The sequence below is a fragment of the Podarcis liolepis genome, assembly GCF_965112155.1.
Source record: "Podarcis liolepis genome assembly, chromosome: 6".
Taxonomy (NCBI): Eukaryota; Metazoa; Chordata; class Lepidosauria; order Squamata; family Lacertidae; genus Podarcis; species Podarcis liolepis.
In genome coordinates, this window is record NC_139559.1 from 52,190,775 (window position 1) to 52,213,147 (window position 22,373).

A 22,373-nucleotide genomic window follows, 5' to 3' on the forward strand; every position below is an offset into this window, starting at 1 on the left:
TGTACACTACTTGAGCTCCTTGGAGGAAATGGTGGTATATAAATTAAATAATAAATGTTGGCAATAGCCCTGGCATAACAGAACTGCAGGACCAACCATAGGCCTCACCTGTTCATAAAGAAAGCACTTCATTGAAGTTTTCACCATGCAACCTAGATATTATTTTAAAGTTATCTTATATCCAAATCGGCATAACATTACCATGTTCAGCTCAGGAGACCTGAAGCTATAACTGCTTGAAACAACAAAGCAGCAGGAGGTTATGTGATCACCTAACAATTGTGAGTGACACAACAATAATGTGCAGGCAGCTTCTTCATGGGGGAGAGGTCATGGCCAGACATTGGACCTTACCCCTGCACGTCTGGAAGGACCTGTTTAGCAAAAACTGCCCATGCTCTTGCTTCACCTGTGTTTGGAAATGTCATCTCCTTATCTTAGGCTTGTTTCAAAATGTCACCTCCCTACCCTAGCCAAGCAAACACAAGAGTCCTCACCAAAGCTGCAGTCTTGGGCCGTGACTTTGGGGCAGAAGCTCAGGGGACTCCTCTGCGGAGTGAGAGGAGCATAACACCAATGCACACTGAGAGGATGACCTCCAAGCCATCCTAAATATCTTCACAGAAGCCTATGAAAAGCTTGACCTACTGCTCAACATCCCCAAAAAACCAAAGTGCTGCACCAACAAGCACAAAACAACCCCTCTGCAGTGCCACAAATCCAGCTCAATGGTGAAATATTGGAAAATGTTGGTCACTTCTCCTACCTGGGCAGTAACCTTTCCACAAGGTTTCTTTCTCCTGAATGAAGTACAGAGTGTTGGAGGAGTGGGACATTCGCAGGGGAACCAAAATGCTTGTTTACAAAGCTATTGTACTACCAACCTTACTGTATGCTTGTGTAACATGGACCACTTATAAATGCCATCTCCAGCTCCTTGAAAGATTCCATCAACAGTGTCTCCGAAAAAAATTACATATCACTTGGGAAGACAAGCGTACTGGAAGAAGCAAATATCACCAGTGTCAAAGCAATGATTCTTCAACATCAACTTTGTTGGACTGGTCATGTTATTCGGATGCCTGATTATCGTCTTTCAAAGCAACTACTCTATTCCAAAGTTAAAAATGGAAAGCATAATGCTGGTGGTCAACAAAAGAGGTTTAAAGACTCTCAGGACAAATCTTTAAAAATGTAGTATAAACACAGACAACTGGGAAACACTGGCCTGCGAGCACTCCAATTGGAGAACAGCCTTTACCAAAGGTGTCATGGACTTTGAAGACACTCAAACTCAGGACAAAAGGGAGAAACATGCTAAGAAGAAGGCACATATGGAAAACTCACCGTGATCAACTCCCACCCAGAAACCTATGTCCCCACTCTGGAAGGACGTGTGGATCCAGAATTGGCCTCTACGGTCACTTATGGACTCACTGTTAAGACCATGTTCATGGAAGACAATCTTACTCAAAGAAGAAGACTTAGTGCTACATTGGATACAGGCCACTAGGTACAGAGTTTAAAGTTACCTAGCTGTAACCACTAGTCTCAGATACAAATGACAGCACATCAGTTGTGTTGTGAGTAACAGGCAGAGTTGAGACCCTCTCAACATCAGACCCTGCATATAAATAATTATGCCACCACCTCTACCCATATGCTGGGCCTAAAACACTGAGACAAGAAGCCGGTGGTGTTGAGATGAAGAATAGAGAAATGGAAGGTGCAGTGCTCCAGGAGTGGATTATCTCAACTAGGACAGAAGAAATTATAATCTACAGAGCTACCAACTTCCAAGATAAAAATTCAGACCCTCTTGCTCCTCTTGATTCATGCTAGAAGGATAAAGAACACATAATTTGGGTGAGCAGATTGGCCCCTTTGGAAATGCAGTGATGAAGACGCCAGGAAAGCATCCTAAGACTTCATTGGGCATTAGGTATGAAGATGTGGTGCTTGCTTCTTTAAAGGTACATTGTGTGTTGCTGCCTCAGTCATTTGCACTGTTGGGATGACTTGCAAACAGTTCTGTATCTCTAGGTCACTGACACACCTGTGGGACAGACTCACAACTCTCAGCCTCATCATATTCCAGGTTCCCACTTCACCCATCAGTAATTCCTCCAGGAAAGATTCCAATGCCACTTGCAGCAAGTGCTTCCATCTCAGAATGTTTCTTAAGTTCCCATCCAGGAATTGTCTGTCACTACCTAACAGCTATTTCCTCTGTCACATCCTGAAAGGGGAAGTTCCTCTGGGCTTGTTTCCCTTTTTCTGCACACCACTTTTTTGGTTTTCCCCCTGAAAAGTCCCTGGGGCCAGAATACTGTTGTGCCTGTTGCTATGAGACTTGTATTGTTCACAGGGTGCTGGTGTACACTTCTCTTTGTTTCTGGATCTGTTTAGATACAGTCAGTCTCTTCTGCTGGCTGATCTAAATAGAGTGCTTAATATTCCTTTGCTGGATGGTCCCATCATAATTCATTCAGTAGATAAAAGACTTCTGATTGTGGGATAAAACTGATATTGTAGAAGAGAAGTTGTCACCCTGTTATGTTCAATGCAAATTTTGCAACTGATCATGGCAAGATCAGGAAGATGGCTTAAAATTTTGAACTGCCAGCCTTCATTTGACGTATACCGAACATAAAAATTGTGATGAAGCACCAGTGATCTCTCAGCAGTCTCATAAACCCAAGGCTCAAACTGAGGATTGAGAGGATCAGAGTGTTTGGTAGCTGGATCAACCCCACATAGCACTCACACACAAAATGCAATTATATAGTTTTAAAACAACCGGTTGTGAAAACATGATGGAAGCAAGCTTTTGGATTACACATAACTCTTACTCAGTCTTGGAATTAAAGCGAAAAGATGCCAAGCGATGCAGGTTCAGACCCTCCAAGTGGATGTCCCTGATTTAGAGAAGCTGTCCCAGTTTCTGATTTGATCCCAAAATGTCCCACTTTTCCTTAGAATGTCCCTATTTTCATTGGAGAAATGTTGGAGTCAACATTGGAGTCAAATGTTTCAATCAATCATTCTTTACACAAATTGTGTAGGTTTGCTCCAAATTTTGCGCTTTTGGATTTGTGTCACCTGGTTCTTCTGACAGATGACCCAAATCTCAAGGCACAAAACTAAAATGGAACTGGGTAAGAATATCCAAATAGACTTTTCCAGAGCAGATATGCATTGCTAGAGCTGCTGAGAGGCCCTAGTGGCCAATTAATCAGCCAGTCAGTTCATGCTCCCCCAGGTGCCTGCATGTTTCGCAGTTAAAGCACTAGCCTGGGTTTCTCCCTGGGTAGTAAGAGTTACTACCCAGGCCCAAGGGGCCAATTAATCAGCACATCAGTGCATACAAGGAGGATTGTTTCTACCTCTTTTGGTTGGGCAAGAAGGGGAACCCCAGTGTTAATTTGCTTATATTAATAATCCGCTTTACGCTTGTAATTCTAAAGCCGAGTATTGTTTACTGTGAGGTTGAGCTAACAAAACTGACCCACTCAAATCCTCCCTCCAGTTTGATGAAGGACCATTGATGAGCAGGAAGATGCATTGCAGAGGCAGCAGGGAGGAGTATTGTCATGAAGGGAGTGACAAAAGCCAGATTTCCAGCAACTGCCTGGAAAGCAAAGTTTTGGAACACCCCACCCACCCCTGCTACATTGGCAAATGCTGATATACCTGCTTCCAGAAGGGATTCAAGCAGGTGCAGCAGGTGGCGCTGTGGGTTAAACCACGGAGCCTAGGACTTGTCGATCAGAAGGTCGGCAGTTCGAATCCCTGCGATGGGGTGAGCTCCCGTTGCTCGGTCCCTGCTCCTGCCAATCTAGCAGTTTGAAAGCACATCAAAGTGCAAGTAGATAAATAGGTACCACTCCGGCGGGAAGGTAAACGGCATTTCCATGCGCTGCTCTGGTTCACCAGAAGCGGCTTAGTCATGCTGGCCACATGACCCGGAAGCTGTATGCCGGCTCACTCGGCCAATAAAGCAAGATGAGCACTGCAACCCCAGAGTCGGTCACGACAGGACCTAATGGTCAGGGGTCCCTTTAACTTTACCTTGCCCGTCTGTTACAGGAGCCAGCCACACGACATGGCCACCTTGCATCTCCCTTAACATGTGGGTTGCTGGAAGAGCAAAAGACCTGTGGGCTGTGCCCTCAGAGAAACCAAATACAGAAGCTTAGAGATAAGGATGTAGAGAGGCCTGGGGCTGGAGAAGGAGAAAAGTTGGGTGACATAGAGGTGGGGTATTTGCTGTAGTACTATGAGGTGCAATGAGGAGCAGAAGGTGTGATTTATTTGCAGTGGCGGGAAGAAAGAGGATGTATATTTGACGTGTCTGGGAAAGCAGCAAGTTCTGTGAATGGGGAAGTCATGAGAACTGCAGATGGGGAAAGAGAATAATAGTAGCACAAGTGAGGGAAGGATGCAGATCTTGTGCAAAGAGGGGAAAGAGTGCATTTGGCTCTGAGTGCAGAGAGAAAAGAGTATTCCTGTGTAAAGGAAAAGGGCTAGCAGAGAAAAGGAGCTGTGTGCAAAAGGTGATTAACAGGGGGTGGGGTGGGGGTAAAGCAAAGCACCCAGAGTTAAACTGTAACAAAATTGCTTCTCCCTGGTTAATGTTGCAGTGTGGGATTCAGAATTAATAAATCAGTAAAACCAGGCTAGGTGGTGGATCATTGGAAAGGGGCTTGAATTGTGCATGCTTTCGAGGCCATAAGCCATGGGGTGTCTATGTTCCTGCTGCACTGGCTGGACAAACATCCTGGCATCAGGGCAGACAAATGGCCTCTGAAATCACTGACTCAGACAGGCCCCCACCTTCGCCCCCTCTGCTCACTTGGAAGTTTAATTTATTTCCATGCACCTTCCTCCCATGTATGTCAGATGTATAATAGAATGCCAAAGGGTTAAAAACGATCTCTCTAGCCTTGTACAGACCACACTGAGTATCAATAGCTCTCCAGTGTTAGGAGTCCAACAACACCTTGAGGACCATAATTTCTCCATCCTTGTTCTAAATCTCCAGTTCAATGTCCTGGTTCCCAAAGGCGCATTCCCTTAGAGGCAAAGGATCTAGTCCCCACAAGCAAGTTCTGAAGTGAATGCTTTGGCTGTACTGCTTCCATTTATTCCCGTGAGGCTAGCTCAGTAAATTCTCTGGTGGGTACTGCTCTGGTTTCATAATGAGATAAGCCTTTATAGGCAACTGTATATATCATTTTGACCAGATACTGTAAGTGGCTTGAGGTATCCTGGTGAACATACCAAGTTGTCAAGCAGACAATAGACAATGGGAATGCAAATATTATTACTGATGATGATAGTAATACAAAACCACACCCTGAAAGCTGGAGCTGTAAACATGATACATACATTAATATTCGTTTGAATATCTAACATGAATCTAAAATATATATAAAAAAGATGAAGGTTCTATTGGATCAATTTCTCTTGGTGCAAACTTCCCAGTTGCACAGAACTCTTCAGCAGGTGATCACAAGGTGGATTTCGTAGCCTGGGTAAAGAACAGAGGCCAGGCTGCCAGGGCGCCAAGAAAACCACGCAACATTTCTCTCAGCAGAGCCCAAATGCAAGGTGCGGGAAAGAGGTTTGTCCTGGCTTTTAGATGCGCGCAGCTGCCCTGAAATTCCAGTGTGCTGGGTGAGCGGATCGTGGCGTTGAGGCGCCTGCCGGCTTGCTTCTAGCCCAGGCGAGGCGCCGTTTGCAACAGTTCCGCGGGGGCCACGCCCCGGGGAAGAAGGCAGAGCCAAGTGCTGCCCGGCGGCAGAGATCGCGCACCGCCAGGCAGCCCGGAGCGCCCGAGGTATGGAAGAGCCTTGAGAGAGGCTCCCCGCAACGCGCCCAGAGAATGGGACGGGACGGGGCAGGTGAGTCTTGGGACATCTGCAGGGCTGGGCGCGCCACCCTCACCGCCCTGGGCGAGGCGGGTGGGGTTCGCCTAGGGTTCCCCTTACCCCTCCCGCCCGAGAGCGCCCTCTTGCGTTTTTTGCTCCCTTACGAGCGTCTGTCCAGCGCAGCCGAGATATTGGATCAATGAATCAGTGGGTCAATGAGACTTTGGGGCGAGGCGGGGGGGGGGGTCAGGTTGTATCTCCACCCATCTATAGGGGGAGCCCTCGTCTAATCCCCACTACACCCTAAGAGTTTGGGGGTGGGGATCGCGCGCAGCTGCCCTGCTCGCCTGTGTGGGAAAAGCGAGCTGCGTTGTTCCCAGGAGCGCTAAGCTGATCTGTCAAGGGGGAAGCAATCTGGGACGGCGACGAGGGTCTCCCTGCCATTTCCTGGCTCGGCCCGAGGTGGTTTGCCATGAAGCAGAGAGAAGATGCCCTCTGTTTCTGACCTTGTATCCCGGGAGACCAGGCCCCCCTCTGGTCAAGTTATTTTGAGGGAGAAGAACGCGGAGTTTCGGCCGGCGAGTCTTAAAGAAACAGGGGCCTCATTGTTCCAAGTCTGATCCAGGCGAGCGGGGGGGGGGAGAGGCGGCCACTGAGGAGGAAAATCCGCTTTCTTGCCTCCCTGGTTTGCCCCGCAGTCAAAGGGCCCTGAGTATCCGTTTCTCCTCTTTTCAGCCAAACATGAAGGGGAGGGGGGAGAGACTTCACCCTTTTCAAAAACAGGTGGGGTGGGGGGATAGGACTGCTCTTCAGAGTATTTTGTGTGCCGCTGGACGTAACAAAAGAAGGTAAAAAGATACCTCGTGCTGGACCGTATTCTCGTGGGTGAAAGTGCGTGAGCATCAGGGCAGCATTTAGCTCTTCTGGGGGAGAAATGAAACGTTTCTCTCATCGCCACTGGCTGGCGGCGCGAAGCAGGTCCAAGGGAGGGTATCGCTTTCCATCTTTTCGGCCGGGTTTCCCACAGTTCCTCAATTGCCCTTCTCTCCGAGTCACTTGCACCCCCAGGACTCTAGGGGGCAGCAGTCCCTGGGAAAGGAATGGGTGGCTCTGTAAAGGCTTGATAGCTTGTTTGCTATATTTTTGTAACCAAGCAAATAGTAAACTTCACTAAAGGGCACCAAGGGTGCACTGCGCAGAGCAATGCCTGTGCTGGTATAATTGTTACACACCAGGCAATTCCCCTGAGGCAGCTGCTTTCTCTCCAGGTTTACATACTTCCCCTGGCACAGAATTGGTTACTGGGGAAACATTCAGCGTACAGTGGCGGCACCAGTGTGTCAGCACCCCAAAGTTCTACTCCTCCTTTGAAGAAGAGCTGGGGAAGGAATAGCCAGAGCTGGTCCCAGAGCCAGTCCTAACATTAGGCAAAGTGAAGCAGCTGCCTCAGGTGGCAAATGCTCAGGGGCGGCAAGCAGGTATTGGAGGGTGGAGCTGTGTGTGCTACAGGTGCCTGCCCTCGTGTGGTGGAGGATGCTGCCTTGTCACAAATGTTGAAGTAAGATTCAAGAACCTGTCCCGTCAACTTCTGTACATGGAATTGTGGTGTGCAGGGAGCAGGGGCGCCATCTGAGGGGGCCGGAGGCCGAGGCCCCCCCACATTTTCAAGTAGAGGCTGAGCCACCTCAAAATTCCATGTCAACCGTGCACACACCGTGTGTGCACGTTGTGCGACGTCCTCGCGTCACTTGTGCAAGTCGCACAGCATGGACGCAACACATCATTTGTCTATCCTGGCCCAATGTAGCATGTGAGACTGTGGAGGGGCTGCCCATGAGAAGGGAGCAGGTGAAAAGAGCAGTGTCTCTCACAGGGTTACAGTGTGGGATATAGGCATCCTACTGCAAGATATCACAATGCAGACCTGGGTGTAAGGTGTGGAGCAGGGTAGGGCAAGCAGGGTAGCTTGCCTGACGGGTTAGGCAGAAAAGAACATTAGAGCCATTGCTAGGATGTCTGAGCAAGAAGTATGTGGTGACGATAAATTCTGAATCACTGTTCAGAGGCAAATGAGATGCTACATCCCACTCCTTGCAGGCAGACAACTGTGGTCTAGTGTACATGGGGAGTATTAAAATAGGCAGTCTTTCACCTGCACTGTGGAGCGGTGCAATGCCCAGCACCCGTGAGCATTCTGGCCATTTGTTTCTGCCCGCAAGAGAGCTATTTTACCCTGGTAACAAGGCTGTAAACAGAGGTCTAGCGATGGGAAGTGGCCACCTTAGGGCAGCATTTCACAATGCAGGAAATGGTGAGAGTGTGCCTGTGAGTCAGCTGCATACCTGGATTTTGTGCTTTCAGAATAACATGGAAACGGAGAACTCATGACCTCCCTAAGCAGGGAGAGGGTCAATGCATTCTGCCTTACTTTGAAGCTCATTAACTTCCCTACCAGGGATATATGATTCAGCTTTCTATGTGCATGTTATGCTAGAAAAGGAAGCGGGAGAGAGATGTGCACTCACCACCTGAGAGAGCTACCTGGACCAGGTATGGGAAATGGGGTAAGAAGAATAAAACTCATAGTTGACCCAATAATTTTGCTGCCTGGGGCAAAGGACAATATTCCCTCCTCCTCAGTTGCACACACAGATGCGGATTAGACTAGCAACTGAATCCTGCTTCAATGCTTTTGATGGGGCAGCATCTCTCACTAGCAGGCTAGATTAGTGGGTAGGGCGAGTGTTGTCATGCTCACATATTGCCTGTGGGCTTCCTGTGGGCATCAACATGTTGACCATGTTGAGAACAGAATGTTGGACTAGATGGGGCTTTGGTTTGATCCAGCAGGGCTTTTCTTATGTTCTAATGGGGTGCAGGCCAGGTTGCATGACACACACACAGCTCTGTCCTCCAGCACCTTACTCCCACTCTGCTTGATACCTATATGCTACCTGCAGAAAGTAATGCTGTGTTGCAGCAGCTGCACCAATACATATCACATGATTGGAGTGTGTGATGCCTGTGGGAGTTCATGGCCTGGGCTGGGTAGCACCTCTTTGCCTGCTCACAGTTGTGCTGTCTGTGACACATTGGGAGAAGGAGCCTAGGGGACACAGCAAGCATTCCTACTACTGGGATCTTACTTCTGCCAGCTCAAGGAGGATGGTTGCTGCCGCCACCATCCAGTATCCACTGCTCGAGGCAACCGCCTCAATTGGCATAATGTTAGGGCCGGCCCAGAGGCTGTAAACAAAGGGATCACAGACTGCCTTGTGAATGCTATGGATCTAATCTAATATCCTGTGCCTAACAGCAGCCTGAGTCAGATGCTTCAAAGGAAATGGTACAACAAAAGCACATTTGTGAAGCAAGCCATCCATTGTCAAGCATATGATTTTAGCAGCTAGAAAATTTCGGGTCTGCGTCCCTCCCACAAAATTGTACCTTAACAGATATTGTTTTGGCCTGACTACCACGGATTTGTCTCAATTTTTTGGGAAACTCATTAGTACTGTACTAATTTACATCCTATGATTCCATGACAAATACAAATCTACAGTTTAATCATGACCCTTCTGGAAAAAAACAATTTTGCTCCTGGCCAAAATAGTGCAGGTTTCTGTTCACACCAACAGAGGTACAGCTGCTGCTCTTTGCCGCTTTTACATTTCTCAGGGAATCGGGCACTAATTTTAATAAGCTGCTTTACGAGTTGGGAATGGTCCCTGGACCTTTAAGGACAATAGCCTGGGGAGGAAAAGCTGACATCGTTGCTCAGGAAGAGTCCAGGGAGGGACCCTATTCCGGCCCAAGGTATTTTAATTGTTCCAGCACTGCCTAGATAAAATCAATGTCTCCTGAACGGGTTCCAAAGCACCACAGCTTCCGATTACACACAATGGCAGAAGCATAACATTGTAGAAACACAAGTAGTGGCTGGCTTGGCTATAAGATGGGAGGTTGTCAAGAGAGACAAATAAGAAGCAATTTAGCTTTTAGAAATCTAGGTCTGAGGTCTTAAAAGCTCAGAATTAAGCTGTCCCACATCAGAACAATGTAAAATACAACTTTAAAAACACCTTAAAACAAATTACAATTGCAACTAGAGTGGGTCCTAAATTTATTTATATCTCTCAAGTGTCAAAGGCAAGGGTTAAGAGGTGCGCATCTTCAGCATAGGATGAAAGCTGTACAATGAAAGTGCCAGACACACCTCTGTGGGGACTGAACTCCACAATGTAGGGGCAGCCACAGAGAACTCTCTCTCATGGGTCAACCCCATGCCTGAGCTTCTGAGGGTGAAGGACCTTAACACCCAAGAGGTGCTGCAAGGAAGGAGACTGTCTTTCAGATATTTGGGACTGAAGTCATTTATTTATATAAGTGAAATGGCATCCAGTTACAGCAGATAAATGTTGTAAATACATGATATATATATGAGCACCAGTTTGAGGTTGTGCCTCCCCGCCCCTGGAATCTACTAGCAAGAGTTTCTACATGGTACATTCTAGTCCAGGGATTTCCAAACTGTGTGCCAAGACATGCCTTAAAAAAGTTAAGCCAGTGTTTTGGATTCATCCACCACTCTCTGCCTGTTGAAACACAGAGGCCCCAAGCAGCATTGATCCTCCCTCTTTCTGCCCATACATGGGCAGTGGCATCTTTCCAAGGGAATGAGTCCCCTGACAGGCATGAGAGAATTCCAGAAACATCACCATTGCCCAGGAAGCCTGGCCTCATCCTGAACCCTTGAGTAAAGGGGAAGAGTGGACAGAGTTGCGGGCAATATTGATCATTAGTTGCAAGGATGCCTGCCCATCGTTCTGGGAGCAGACCAACAAAATCTCTCTCTCTGTGTGTCTTTAATTAATTCATATTTTATTGGGAAAAAATCAAATATAAAGCAGTAAAGTGATACAAATAGAAGAAGAAAAAGGGAAAGAAACAAAACACAGAACTGTGTAAAGGGGAAAATACATTATATGAATATATACAGTACAAAAAATACCCTAACCCATACATTCTTTTATAAATTTGATATTATCCTAATAGAAATATTAATAGTCTACTACATTTTGTATAAATTTGTTCCAAATATTGTCATACTTATCCAAGCAGAGTCTATGTCTGTAAGCAGTCCGTTCGTAGGTTGCAAGTGTTATCATATCAATCCAATCTTTATTCTTCCAGTTCATCAATATCAGCCTCTTGGCTACCATTAGAGCATCTCTCTTGAGTGCAAGGGTAAATTGTGCTTTCTGTTCTAATCCATAGAAAAACCCAAACACCCTATTCCAGGTTACAAAAGCTTCAGAAACACAGTTCCAATCATTCTGGTTTCCTTTTTTCCATACCATCAGAAGGTCACTACATGACTGACAGAGAGGAAGTAGTGCACTCTAGCAATTTGTTTTAGACTCTGGACTTCTGGGAATGCCCTTTTAAAATTATTATGACTTTGCTCGCTTCAAAATGTAACAAGACAGCCCTTCTGTGTTTGGGGGAACCTCTTGCTCCTTCTGCGGAGTGGAGCCCCGGGCATCAGCCCCAAAGCCCTACCCTGATGGCATCACTGCAGAAGGGTTTCTCTGCAGCCAGCTTTCCTCTCCCCTTGTGAAATGTTTATTAGAAGCAGCTTCAGATGCCCTTAAAATGCGTCAAGCACTCAGTGAGATCGCATTGGGTTCACTTCCCCTGAACTATGTGCTGTCTGCCTAACCTTTGCCTATTAGAGTGGATCCTTTCAGTGGATCCTTCTGGTCCCATGAAAACCAGCCTGCCTATTATATTACTTGACCTATGCACTAACCTTTTAAGGTGCTCCATATTGCATTCCAGAGAAACTTTTTATTAATTTTATTTATTTATTACATTTTGAGCCTACCTCTTCTCCAAGGAGCACAAAGTGGTATAGATGGTTCTCCCACTCCCAATTTTATCCTCAGAACAACCCTGTGAGGTACGCTAGACTGAGAGAAATGTTATCACAGCAGTTTGGGACAGCGTTCGAAACTCCCATTGTTCTAGGCGCATTTTGCGACAGGGAATTTAATGAACATGAACAGTTTCTGAGCTCTTAGGCGCAGTACTGCATCTAAGATTTCAGATTAAAATTGCCACTGTTACTCAGGTGTAAGTCCCAATCAAGTTCAATGGGGCTTCCTCCCAAGTAAAACGTGCATGGATTGGGGACCTGAAAACTTTCTTTTCTTTTCTTTTAAACCCAGCATGTTTTGTTTAGGTTTTAGTTGCCTTGTTTAATGTACTTTTAATGTATGATGTGCTTTTAATTTGAAATATACTAGCCAGTTAGTTACGATGGTTTAAGTAGTGCATGTTAAAGTGTTATCTACCTCAGACTCTCACAGTGATGTTTAAAATCAAATTTTGGAGGAGGATCATTGAAGGACCCTTAAACCTAAGGTTTGCAAACTGGACACTCAAGGTGGGTGTCTCTGCCATCAGCTGTATAGGCCTTTAATATGTGTTAATTGTGGTGCCAAAAAGATATATTTATATGAAGGAAAGAGGGTAAAGGTTAATCCAGGGCTTGTCTGCAGAGTGGAAGGAAAAGAGGACCTTTTTCTGCCTCCCCACTTCCAGCCACTCTCTGAAGATTGCAGAAGGGACCCTCTTAAGAATATTAGTTTGGGAAGCATGGCAGCATGGCTTTGTTTTCTGCAGTCTTCAGATGAGGACTAGACCATGTGAAAAATGAACACAAGATTTTTAGCCGCAGTTCATTCATTTTCAGCTTCGTATTCTTGTTATAAAAAAGTGCGGCTAGACATTCCGTTGTTGCTCCTATAACCTAGGTTTAAGGTGCCATTTAGCTCCTAGCTTTCATATCTCAGTTTCTAACACTGGTTTGGGAGCTGTTTTTGTCAATGGGTTCATCCCACAGTGGGGCAGTACCATTTGAAACCCCGGACCACATGGATGGGGCTAGTTTGCGGCTTTCCCCACATCACAGAATCAAAACTTCTTCTGGGAGGACAGGTAACAATTCCAAGGAAAGGTCTTCATGCTCAGCCCTGCCCAGGCTGTGGTGAGTAATATCTGTACTAAGGGCTCGCTCACTCCTTGAAAAATGCCTCCCGTGGTGCTGATATAATGTCTAAAGGCCACCATGGCAAGAGTGTGATTACTTCTCTGAGCTGTGTTAACAGCAAAAATGGAGCTAATCACTGTTTGCAAGGGATTTGGAGGCAATTCTTTGTTTGCATTTGATCTGGTTGCTTCAGAAACCCTATCAGTGTATGAGAGTGCCTAGGTAACCAACACAGGAAGGGCTGAGGGAGACACCTCAATACAAGTGGCAGGGAGTGGTTGGCTCTGCACTGAAGATCAGTGGGGCAAACTTAGAGGGAACACAATTACTTAGATCCTTCTTCCTGACTTCCTTAAAGAAGGAGAGGAGAATGTGTGGCATTCCAGATATTGCTGGACTACAGCTGCCACCATCCCTGACCATTGGCCATGCTGGCAGGGGCTGAAGGGAGTTGGAGCCCAACAACATTTAGGGTGGTAGTCAATGCTAGTCTTAGGTACAGTAGACCCAGCCTAGCACTTGTGTGTTCAACCTTTGCGTTTCATGGCTTTTTGCAGCTACTGGAAAGGGACTAGGTTCAGGAGATTATAAATGCCTTCCTAGCACAGGAAATGGTTCCAGCTGCCAGGAAGGAAGAATATGCAAGACCACTCCTGAAGGAAGCCTCCTTCGATTCAGAGGATTATAATACTAAACAGTTGCAAATGTCTCTTTCTTGGGCTAGGTGTTCGAGTCAGTGATTGATGGCCAATGAAAGCACTAAATTATGTGTATGGATAGGTTTGCTGGAACAGATGAGTTTTTAGCAAGCATCTAAAACAGTATAGTGAAGGGGTGCCTGCCTAGTGTCAGTAGTTCCAGAGGACAGGTGTTGCTATACTAAAGGAGTGACTTCCTGCAAATCGGAATTATATACAGTGGTACCTTGGGTTACAGACACTTCAGATTACAGACTCCACTAACCCAAAAATAGTACCTCGGTTTAAGAACTTTGCATCAGGATGAGAACAGAAAATGTGTAGCGGCAGTGTGGCAGCAGCAGGAGGCCCCATGAGCTAAAGTGGTACCTCAGGTTAAGAACAGTTTCAGGTTAAGAATGGACCTCCAGAATGAGTTAAGTTCTTAACCTGAGGTACCACTGTATGCAGAATTCATCATGCGAAAGGCTGGGCTGGATGAATCCCAAGTCAGCATTAAGATTGCTGGAAGAAATATCAACAACCTCAGATATGCAGATGACACAACCTTGATGGCAGAAAGTGAGGAGGAATTAAAGAACCTTTTAATGAGGGTGAAAGAGGAGAGCGCAAAATATGGTCTGAAGCTCAACATAAAAAAACCTAAGATCATGGCCACTGGTCCCATCACTTCCTGGTAAATAGAAGGGGAAGAAATGAAGGCAGTGAGAGATTTTATTTTCTTGGGCTCCATGATCACTGCAGAAAGAAAAGCAATGACAAACCTGGACAGCATCTTAAAAAGCAGAGACATCACCTTGCCAACAAAGGTCCGTATTGTTAAAGCTATGGTTCTCCCAGTAGTGATGTATGGAAGTGAGAGCTGGACCATAAAGAAGGCTGATCACCGAAGAATTGATGCTTTTGAATTATGGTGCTGGAGGAGACTCTTGAGAGTCCCATGGACTGCAAGAAGATCAAACCTATCCATTCTTAAGGAAATCAGCCCTAAGTGCTCACTGGAAGGACAGATCGTGAAGCTGAGGCTCCAATACTTTGGCCACCTCAGGAGAAGAGAAGACTCCCTGGAAAAGACCCTGATGTTGGGAAAGATTGAGGGCACAAGGAGAAGGGGACGACAGAGGACGAGATGGTTGGATAATGTTCTCGAAGCTACCAGCATGAGTTTGACCAAACTGCGGGAAGCAGTGGAAGACAGGAGTGCCTGGTGTGCTCTGGTCCATGGGGTCACGAAGAGTCGGACATGACTAAACGACTAAACAACAACCAAGTTATAAAGCTGTAAATTATGAAGTTTAAATGTACTCCTATCAGCCTCAACCAACAGGCTATATATATCCAGGCCCAGATTTGGACATCCTGCTGCCTGAATCTGGTCAGTAGTAGCTGCCCTTTCTCATACCAGCAACTTAGCACTTGGAGGAGAGTCATGCTGTTCACTGTGACTCCACAGTGCCCCCAGTGACAAGCGTGGTGTGATTAAGGTCACCAGGCTATGGGGGGGTGAAGTACAGGTGCAGTGGTATAGCACAGTCTTCCTCAGAGCCCTTGGTTGCTGATAAGAGGAGGAGAGCACTCAACCCTTTGGCCTCTGGGTCTTGATCCTTATCGACATTCAAGGAAGAATATTGTTCTGTGATGCCACACTTGTATGGTAATAAGCTCCAGCGACCAGCAGGGGCACAAACCAGTGATGTCATCAGCCCACGCAGCCACCAGAAGCTTCCAGGTGTGTGTTCCCATTGAAATGCTAGGAAGTAATGGAGTTGTTGCTTCATAAGCTATAATTGCAAGAATGGAATAGTTGAATATGTACCACTCTAAGCTCCTTTCGCAGTGAGCTGAAGCTGATACTCATTACAGTGGTACCTCGGGTTACATACACTTCAGGTTACAGTCTCTGCTAACCCAGAAATATTACCTCAGGTTAAGAACTTTGCTTCAGGATGAGAACAGAAATTGTGCAGCGGCGGTGCAGCAGCAGCAGCAGGAGGCCCCATTAGCTAAAGTGGTGCTTCAGGTTAAGAACAGTTTCAGGTTAAGAACAGACCTCCAGATGAATTAAGTTCTTAACCCGAGGTACCACTGTATAGGTTTCACTGGACAGGGGTTAAATTTCCAAAGAGGGCATATGAACCCAAATCCAGCCCAGTTAAAACTTTTAGTAATTTAATTGAACGTTTACTGTGTTTAAGCATACATTTCCCCTAGGGGGTGCTAATGCATTAAATAAAATGGTATTCCTGGTTCTTTAAAACCTAATTCACATTATAATATGAATTTTAGCTCAGACACATTAATATTTTCTCTCTCTCTCTCTCTCTCTCTCTCTCTCTCTCTCTCTGTGTGTGTGTGTGTGTGTGTGTGTGTTAAAAATACCTATGTATTATTTGTGAATTTGGTGAACAACTACTGGAATCCAATTTAGAGGCAATGGCACTTCACAGATTATTGTCTTATATCTGTGAGTGAACCAGGAAGAACAATGTTCCGATCTAGTTCCCGCCTGTAACCTGTGAGAAATCACTGATGCTTGTCATCTTTTTGCTATAGGTCAGAAGAGGTGGACACTCATACTCTTTGGCGTGGTCCTCTTAGCAAGAGAACTCGTGTTAGGAGCGCTGGAAGAGACGTGCAACTGCAGTGCAGAAGTTGATTTCCAGGAACTGCAGACCAAATTGGCTCCTGAGATGTGTTGCTTGAATCTCACCAGGACTAAAATCAACTCCTTGGACTGGAGCATCTTTGCCGGAACTGCGGGTTTGAGGGAGCTCTACCTATCAAACTGTGGCATATCAGACATTATCAACGCAGAGAATGGCTCTTCTACATTGGAGATTCTACACTTAGACCATAACCAGCTAAGTTTGCTCCCAGATGGTTTCCTAAGAAATGCACCCAGCTTGCGTGTCATTCATTTGGAGAGCAACCAACTCCAGAAGCTGCCTGAGTCATTCCTGAAAGCATCTGACCAAATCCAGGAGGTCCACCTTGCCTTCAATAACTTGTCTTCCCTTCCCTCAGGGATTTTCAAACCCTCCCTCCTCACGCTAGGTCTCTCCAACAACAGCTGGCACTGTACTTGCAGCTTGCTTGAAGATCTGGAAAAATGCCTACCTGCACCATTTAACGTTGAGGTGGCTTGTAGCACCCCAGAACGTTACCATGGCATGAATCTCAGAGATATCCCTAAGCAGGAGGTGTGCCGGAACCATAGCCTAACGGCTCTCTTTGTTTGCCTGCCTGTGGTGGCTATTCTGGTTCTGGTCACCTGGTGCTTTTGCAAGCGGCAGAAGAAAACCAGCTACCATCCTCACGCCGGGAAGGAATGCCGTCTGGCTACAGTGGAGAGGAACGGTTCCAAAGAGCCTGGGGACCATCGCTGCTACATCCCATGTGAGCTGCCTATGGCATCGGCTGCAGAGAGCGAGAAGAACATCTTGTTGAGGAACCAGGTCTTGCTTAAGCCTTCAGCTGCACTACTAGGGAGCAGCAGGGACCTCTATGAAGAGGTGGAGATCAAACTGGGAGCTTCTGATGATTCCTTGGTGAAGGCCAATGGGGAAAGCCTTGAGCGAGATAAGTCGGGATCCAAAAAACCGACCGTTGCAGAGGAGGGTTACACAGGTGGGGAGTCTGAAGCCGAGACAGTGAGTGTGACAGACGTTCTGAAGGATTCTGCAGACCGTGAAAAGCTCTATATGAACCAGTCGGTAGATTATTACAACCTGGTTCCTGGCATTGAACTGGAGGACTCGGACCACATGGAATATGAGAACATTGACCTTTGCTGAGGCTGCTTGTTGAGCCATAGTATGATAAGAACACAAAATAGGCTAATTCTTATCCATTTTATGAAAGGGGCAGCAGGACCACCAGCTCCCAACATTATGCAAACTTCACAAATAATGAGAGTTCTCTTGTAAATGATTTTGTGTTGCGGGATTTGTTCTTCTTTCTTCTGAGCCTTTGGAATGACACAGGTGTTGTTATTAATATGCCTAGAAGAACATTTGCATTAGGGTCAGTTCCAGTTTGGGGGGTGTGTGATGGAGGGACAGTATGAGCTGCAGTTTCTAGCCCTTTGATAGAATTAATTTTTTAAAAAATTGCATTGCAGTTTCCAGTAGAGGAGAAGATTTCTCATGATCTAGCCTCCTTCCAGGAAATAAGATGTGGAACACAAGACTTGGGGGCAGCGGGGAGCCCATATGAGCAGGGATGAAGGTTGCAAACTGGGACAGGATAACAGCTGTGCCCATTATTTTTTAATTTGCCATTTTATTTAGAGAATTTTTTGGCATTTTTAGATTTTTGGGGGTATTACATATCCCTGCCTGGCTTTGCCTGAAGCTCCCACCTAAATCTCCAAACTGACTCTTCACTGATGTCCTTTTCTGCTGTGTGAGCTGGTCTCTGCAGTTTCTTTCCCTGTCAAAGACCAGTCATAGATGGGCTCTGCATTCCAGGAATCTCCTCCAGTTATTTAAAGGCTCAGGTTTCCTCTGCAAGGAGGAGAGTGACATCTAGTGGAGAGGTCTGCACATAGCTATCTTTCTTTCTGCCGTCCTTCTAAACATTGAAAAACTTTTTCAGCATATTTTCACTACATCCAATTAACATTTCTCTGATCTAAGTTAAGTGCATTCGTTTCCTTCTGTTTATTCTCATGGAACTTGCTATACATGTAGCCTGATCTGGGGTGACAGATAGGTGGGTGGGTGGTCCTGCCTCTTGTTTTAAAGATGGTCTTTTGGCCCCTTCTGCTTTTATGATTCAGCAGCTGAGCATCACAGAAATTTATGTGGCACAGAGGTTAATGAAACTAGAGTGGCTGGTTAGTAGAAATCAACATATGAAACTCACACACACAGAGAGTTCTTGTTTCATGTTTTCCCTTTAGGACTGCCATTGGCAGGAGAAGCCACAACTGGCAGAATTCCCCTTCTCAGCACCGGCCCTTCCATTTGCCAGACAAAGGCAAGTACCTCAGGTAGCAGATGCTGGGGGTACAGATCAGTATCAAGAAGTTGGTAGACAGTGTGGTGTGTGCCAAACTTCCTAAGCTGGGCTTCTGCTCTCATAAGCATTACTGCCTCTGACTATAAAGGCAGCTGTGGCGATCACACAGGGCCCCCAAACGTTTGACGGTCTATTGACCCTGTGCCACCACTGTGATTGCTTTCTTCGCTGCCACCAACCCGTTTCTCACGGGTACACACGGAGTCCAGTCAGTTGGTAACATTAACAAATACAGTGGTGCCTCACAAGACGAAATTAATCCGTTCCGCGAGTCTCTTCATCTAGCGTTTTTTTGTCTTGCGAAGCAACCCTATTAGCGGCTTAGCGGATTAGCGCTATTAGCGGTTTAGCGGCTATTAAAGGCTTAGCGGCTAAAAGGCTATTAGCGGCTTAGCGGCTTAGAAAAGGGGGGGGGAGCGAAAAAAATCGCAAGACTCGCAAGACTTTTTCATTTTGCGAAGCAAGCCCATAGGGAAATTCGTCTTGCGAAGCGCATCTCGTAATCTGGGGAACCGGGTTCGAGTCTCCGCTCCTCCACATGCAGCTGCTGGGCCAGTCACACTTCTTTGAAGTCTTTCAGCCCCACTCACCTCACAGAGTGTTTGTTGTGGGGGAGGAAGGGAAAGGAGAATGTTAGCCGCTTTGAGAGTGAAAGGGAGTGAAAGGCGGGATATCAAATCCAAACTCTTCTTCTTCTTCTTCTTCTTCTTCTTCTTCTTCTTCTTCTTCTTCTAAAAACGGAAATGCTTTTCGTCTAGCGGGTTTTTCGTCTTGCGAGGCATTCGTCTTGCAGGGCACCACTGTAATCAAGTTTATTTTATAGGCATGAACAAGCTTATGGTTTCAGTTAGTTTTTCTTGGCAGTTTCTTAATCTTAGTTCCTTAACTGTCCTATTCGTTCCTAACAACTTCAAATTGATTATCCCAACTAACTATCTGACTCCACCTAACAGTTCCTCTCACTCTCTCACCACACAACTCGACCAACCCACAGACTATTCCTCCCTCTTCCTTCTTCAACTCCCAACTCTCAACTGACTTTCACACAACACCAACTCTCACTCTTAACTCCTCCAGTCAGTTTCGACTGGCCAATCACATCACCCTCATTTTAACCCTTTCCTTATGACCCACCTAGGAGGCAAACGCCACAGCAGCACATAACCATCATGGCTACTAGCCATCAATAGCCTTGTCCTCCATATATTTGTCTAATCCTTTCTTGAAGCCACCTAAGTTCGTGACCATCACTGCCTCCTCTTGGTAGCTAATTCCATAGCTTAACTGTGCACTGCATGAAGAAGCACTTTTATCTGCACTCCAACATTCAGCCTCATTGGCTGTCCTTAAGTTCTAATGTTACGACAGAGAAAGAACATTTTTCTATCTGCTTTCTTCACATGATGTATAATTTCATAAACTTCTGCCATGTCACCTAAAACGTCTCAAATGCTTCGCCTTTCCTCGTAGGGGTGTTGCCCCATCAGCTGCTGCAGAGGATACTGAGATGCCACCAATGTTAAGATAAAATTCAGTCGCCAGCAATCTAATCGTGTATGTGGAATTGAAAGAGAGAATGTACTGTACCTCAAGGCATAAAATGTCCTCAGCAGGTTTTGTCAGAGTCTAGGCCAGGGTCCTGAAGCTGAGACTCCAATACTTTGGCCACCTCATGAGAAGAGAAGACTCCCTGGAAAAGACCCTGATGTTGGGAAAGATAGAGGGCACAAGGAGAAGGGGACGACAGAGGACGGGATGGTTGGACAGTGTTCTTGAAGCTGCGAACATGAGTTTGACAAAACTACGGGAGGCAGTGGAAGACAGGAGTGCCTGGCCTGCTCTGGTCCATGGGGTCACGAAGAGTCGGACACGACTAAACAACTAAACAACAACAGGCCAGGGTCTCCAGCTGTTGTTGGACTACAGCTCCCATCATCCCTAGCTAACTAGGACCAGTGGTCAGGGATGATGGGAATTGTAGTCCAAAAACAGCTGGATACCCAAGTTTGGGAAACCCTGTTCTAGGCTGAGGATGAGGCACCTCAGGCCTGCAAGGTGTCTAATGCGTATCTCTCTCTGGCCCCCTGGGGCTCTCCCCATGCCTTACACTACGCCTGCTCCACAACCACCTCAAGTGCTTTTCCCTGGTTAGACTGTGTCCTTGAATTGTGATATTGTAAAGCTCTTTCTACCGTGTTGCGATGCTTCCCAGTTTTCTCAAGAGCAAGATATACAGCTGTATAAATGTATTCCATATGACAGATGAAAGCTCTGCTTCCCAAAGAGACACTGGCATCTTAACTCCCCATCGTTATAAACCACAATACACTGAATGTAAAAGACTTAACATATATTTTTGTCCTGATCTAACTTTTGCAGTAAACTATTCCATCTATGATCTTTCTGGACTGCATCCCTTTCAAAAAGAGAAGAAAAGAATACTAGTGTATGTGGGGTGTGTGTGTAAATAACATGGAATAAATGGCTATGTTCTACCTTTTGTAAGAGTTTAACAAAGATGCAAAAGTGTGTCTTTTTCTTGCTTTCGTCTTGCTGTTATATGGACGGAGATGGCCCAAGACATTTTGCCACCTGAGGTGGCAAATGATGCCCCTGCCACCCCACCTCCTCCTCCTAAATACTGCTCCCCCCCATGCTGCAGTAATAGACTTGCTGCTGGCTTCTCCTCTTTCTGCAGCCATTTTTCTGCACCCTTACTCAGAATGAGGCACTGTGGAACAACTGGGTGGGATTTGTCTATTGAGACAGACATTCAGCAGGTGCAACATTAATGACTTACTATATCTGCAAAATATGCTCTTTTCATCAAAGATGTACAACTATGGTATATGCTCTGTCCTACCAGGCAGTTGGCACTGTGGGTTAAACCACAGAGCCTAGGACTTGCCGATCAGAAGGTCGGCAGTTCGAATCCCCGGGATGGGGTGAGCTCCCATTGCTCAGTCCCTGCTCCTGCCAACCTAGCAGTTCAAAAGCACCTCAAAGTGCAAGTAGATAAATAGGTACCGCTCTGGCGGGAAGGTAAACGGTGTTTCTGTGCGCTGCTCTGGTTCGCCAAAAGCGGCTTAGTCATGCTGGCCACATGACCGGGAAGCTGTACGCCGGCTCCCTTGGCCAATAAAGCGAGATGAGCGCCGCAACCCCAGAGTCGGCCACGACTGGATCTAATGGTCGGGGGTCCCTTTACCTTTTTACCAGGCAATACCACCCACCCACCACAACTTAGCCTAATGCAATCCAAACCACAATTGTGTCACAACTTTTGTGGATGTAATTTGGTCAGCTCTGCTTTAATGCTTCCTCTTACTACACTCCCCCCCACACACACACTGGCTGGGGTAAATAATTCATTGTAATTTTGAAAGGCATTACTTAAATTATCCAACAATCTTCAGATAGCTGAACTCCGAAACAAGAGGGACAGGTGGGAAACAGGTGAGTTTGCTTTAATCCTGAAGAAGAACTGATAAATTAGATTTAGATCAGCAACATTCAGCTTATGACAAATACTGCCTTGTGCAGAGTCAGGCCATTTGTCTATCTAGCTCAGTACTGTCCATGCTGGCTGGCAGTGGCTTTCCATGGTTTCAGGAAAGGAACAATTGCAGCCCTACCTGGAGATGCTGTGGATTGAACCTTGGGACCTTCTGCCTCAACTCTGCTACTGAACTATGACCCTTCCCTAAAGCAAATGAGAAAGCTCTC

At 46.2% G+C, this 22,373-nt stretch overlaps 1 protein-coding gene across 2 annotated transcripts; it reads left to right on the forward strand.

Moving 5' to 3' along the window:
- Positions 1-5,669: 5,669 nt before the first annotated feature.
- LOC310709678 (uncharacterized protein) lies at positions 5,670-21,147 on the forward strand. Of its 2 annotated transcripts, none has more exons than XM_083509683.1 (3): positions 5,670-5,906; positions 16,179-18,881; positions 19,459-21,147. In XM_083509683.1, the coding sequence occupies exons 1-2, from the start codon at positions 5,888-5,890 to the stop codon at positions 17,417-17,419; spliced, it is 1,260 nt and encodes a 419-aa protein (XP_083365809.1). In that variant the 5' UTR covers positions 5,670-5,887; the 3' UTR covers positions 17,420-18,881; positions 19,459-21,147. The 2 variants fall into 2 exon arrangements, with proteins under 2 accessions (XP_083365809.1, XP_083365808.1); XM_083509682.1 differs by lacking the exon at positions 5,670-5,906 and adding an exon at positions 15,111-15,354.
- The last annotated feature ends 1,226 nt before the right edge of the window (positions 21,148-22,373 follow it).

Excerpts from the sequence above, each read along its gene's own strand:
- LOC310709678 (XM_083509682.1), top strand. The coding sequence starts at position 15,264 with ATGCCACACTTGTATGGTAATAAGCTCCAGCGACCAGCAGGGGCACAA. Across the intron at positions 15,355-16,178 it reads CAGCCACCAGAAGCTTCCAG|GTCAGAAGAGGTGGACACTC; the intron begins GTGTGTGTTCCC and ends TTTTTGCTATAG.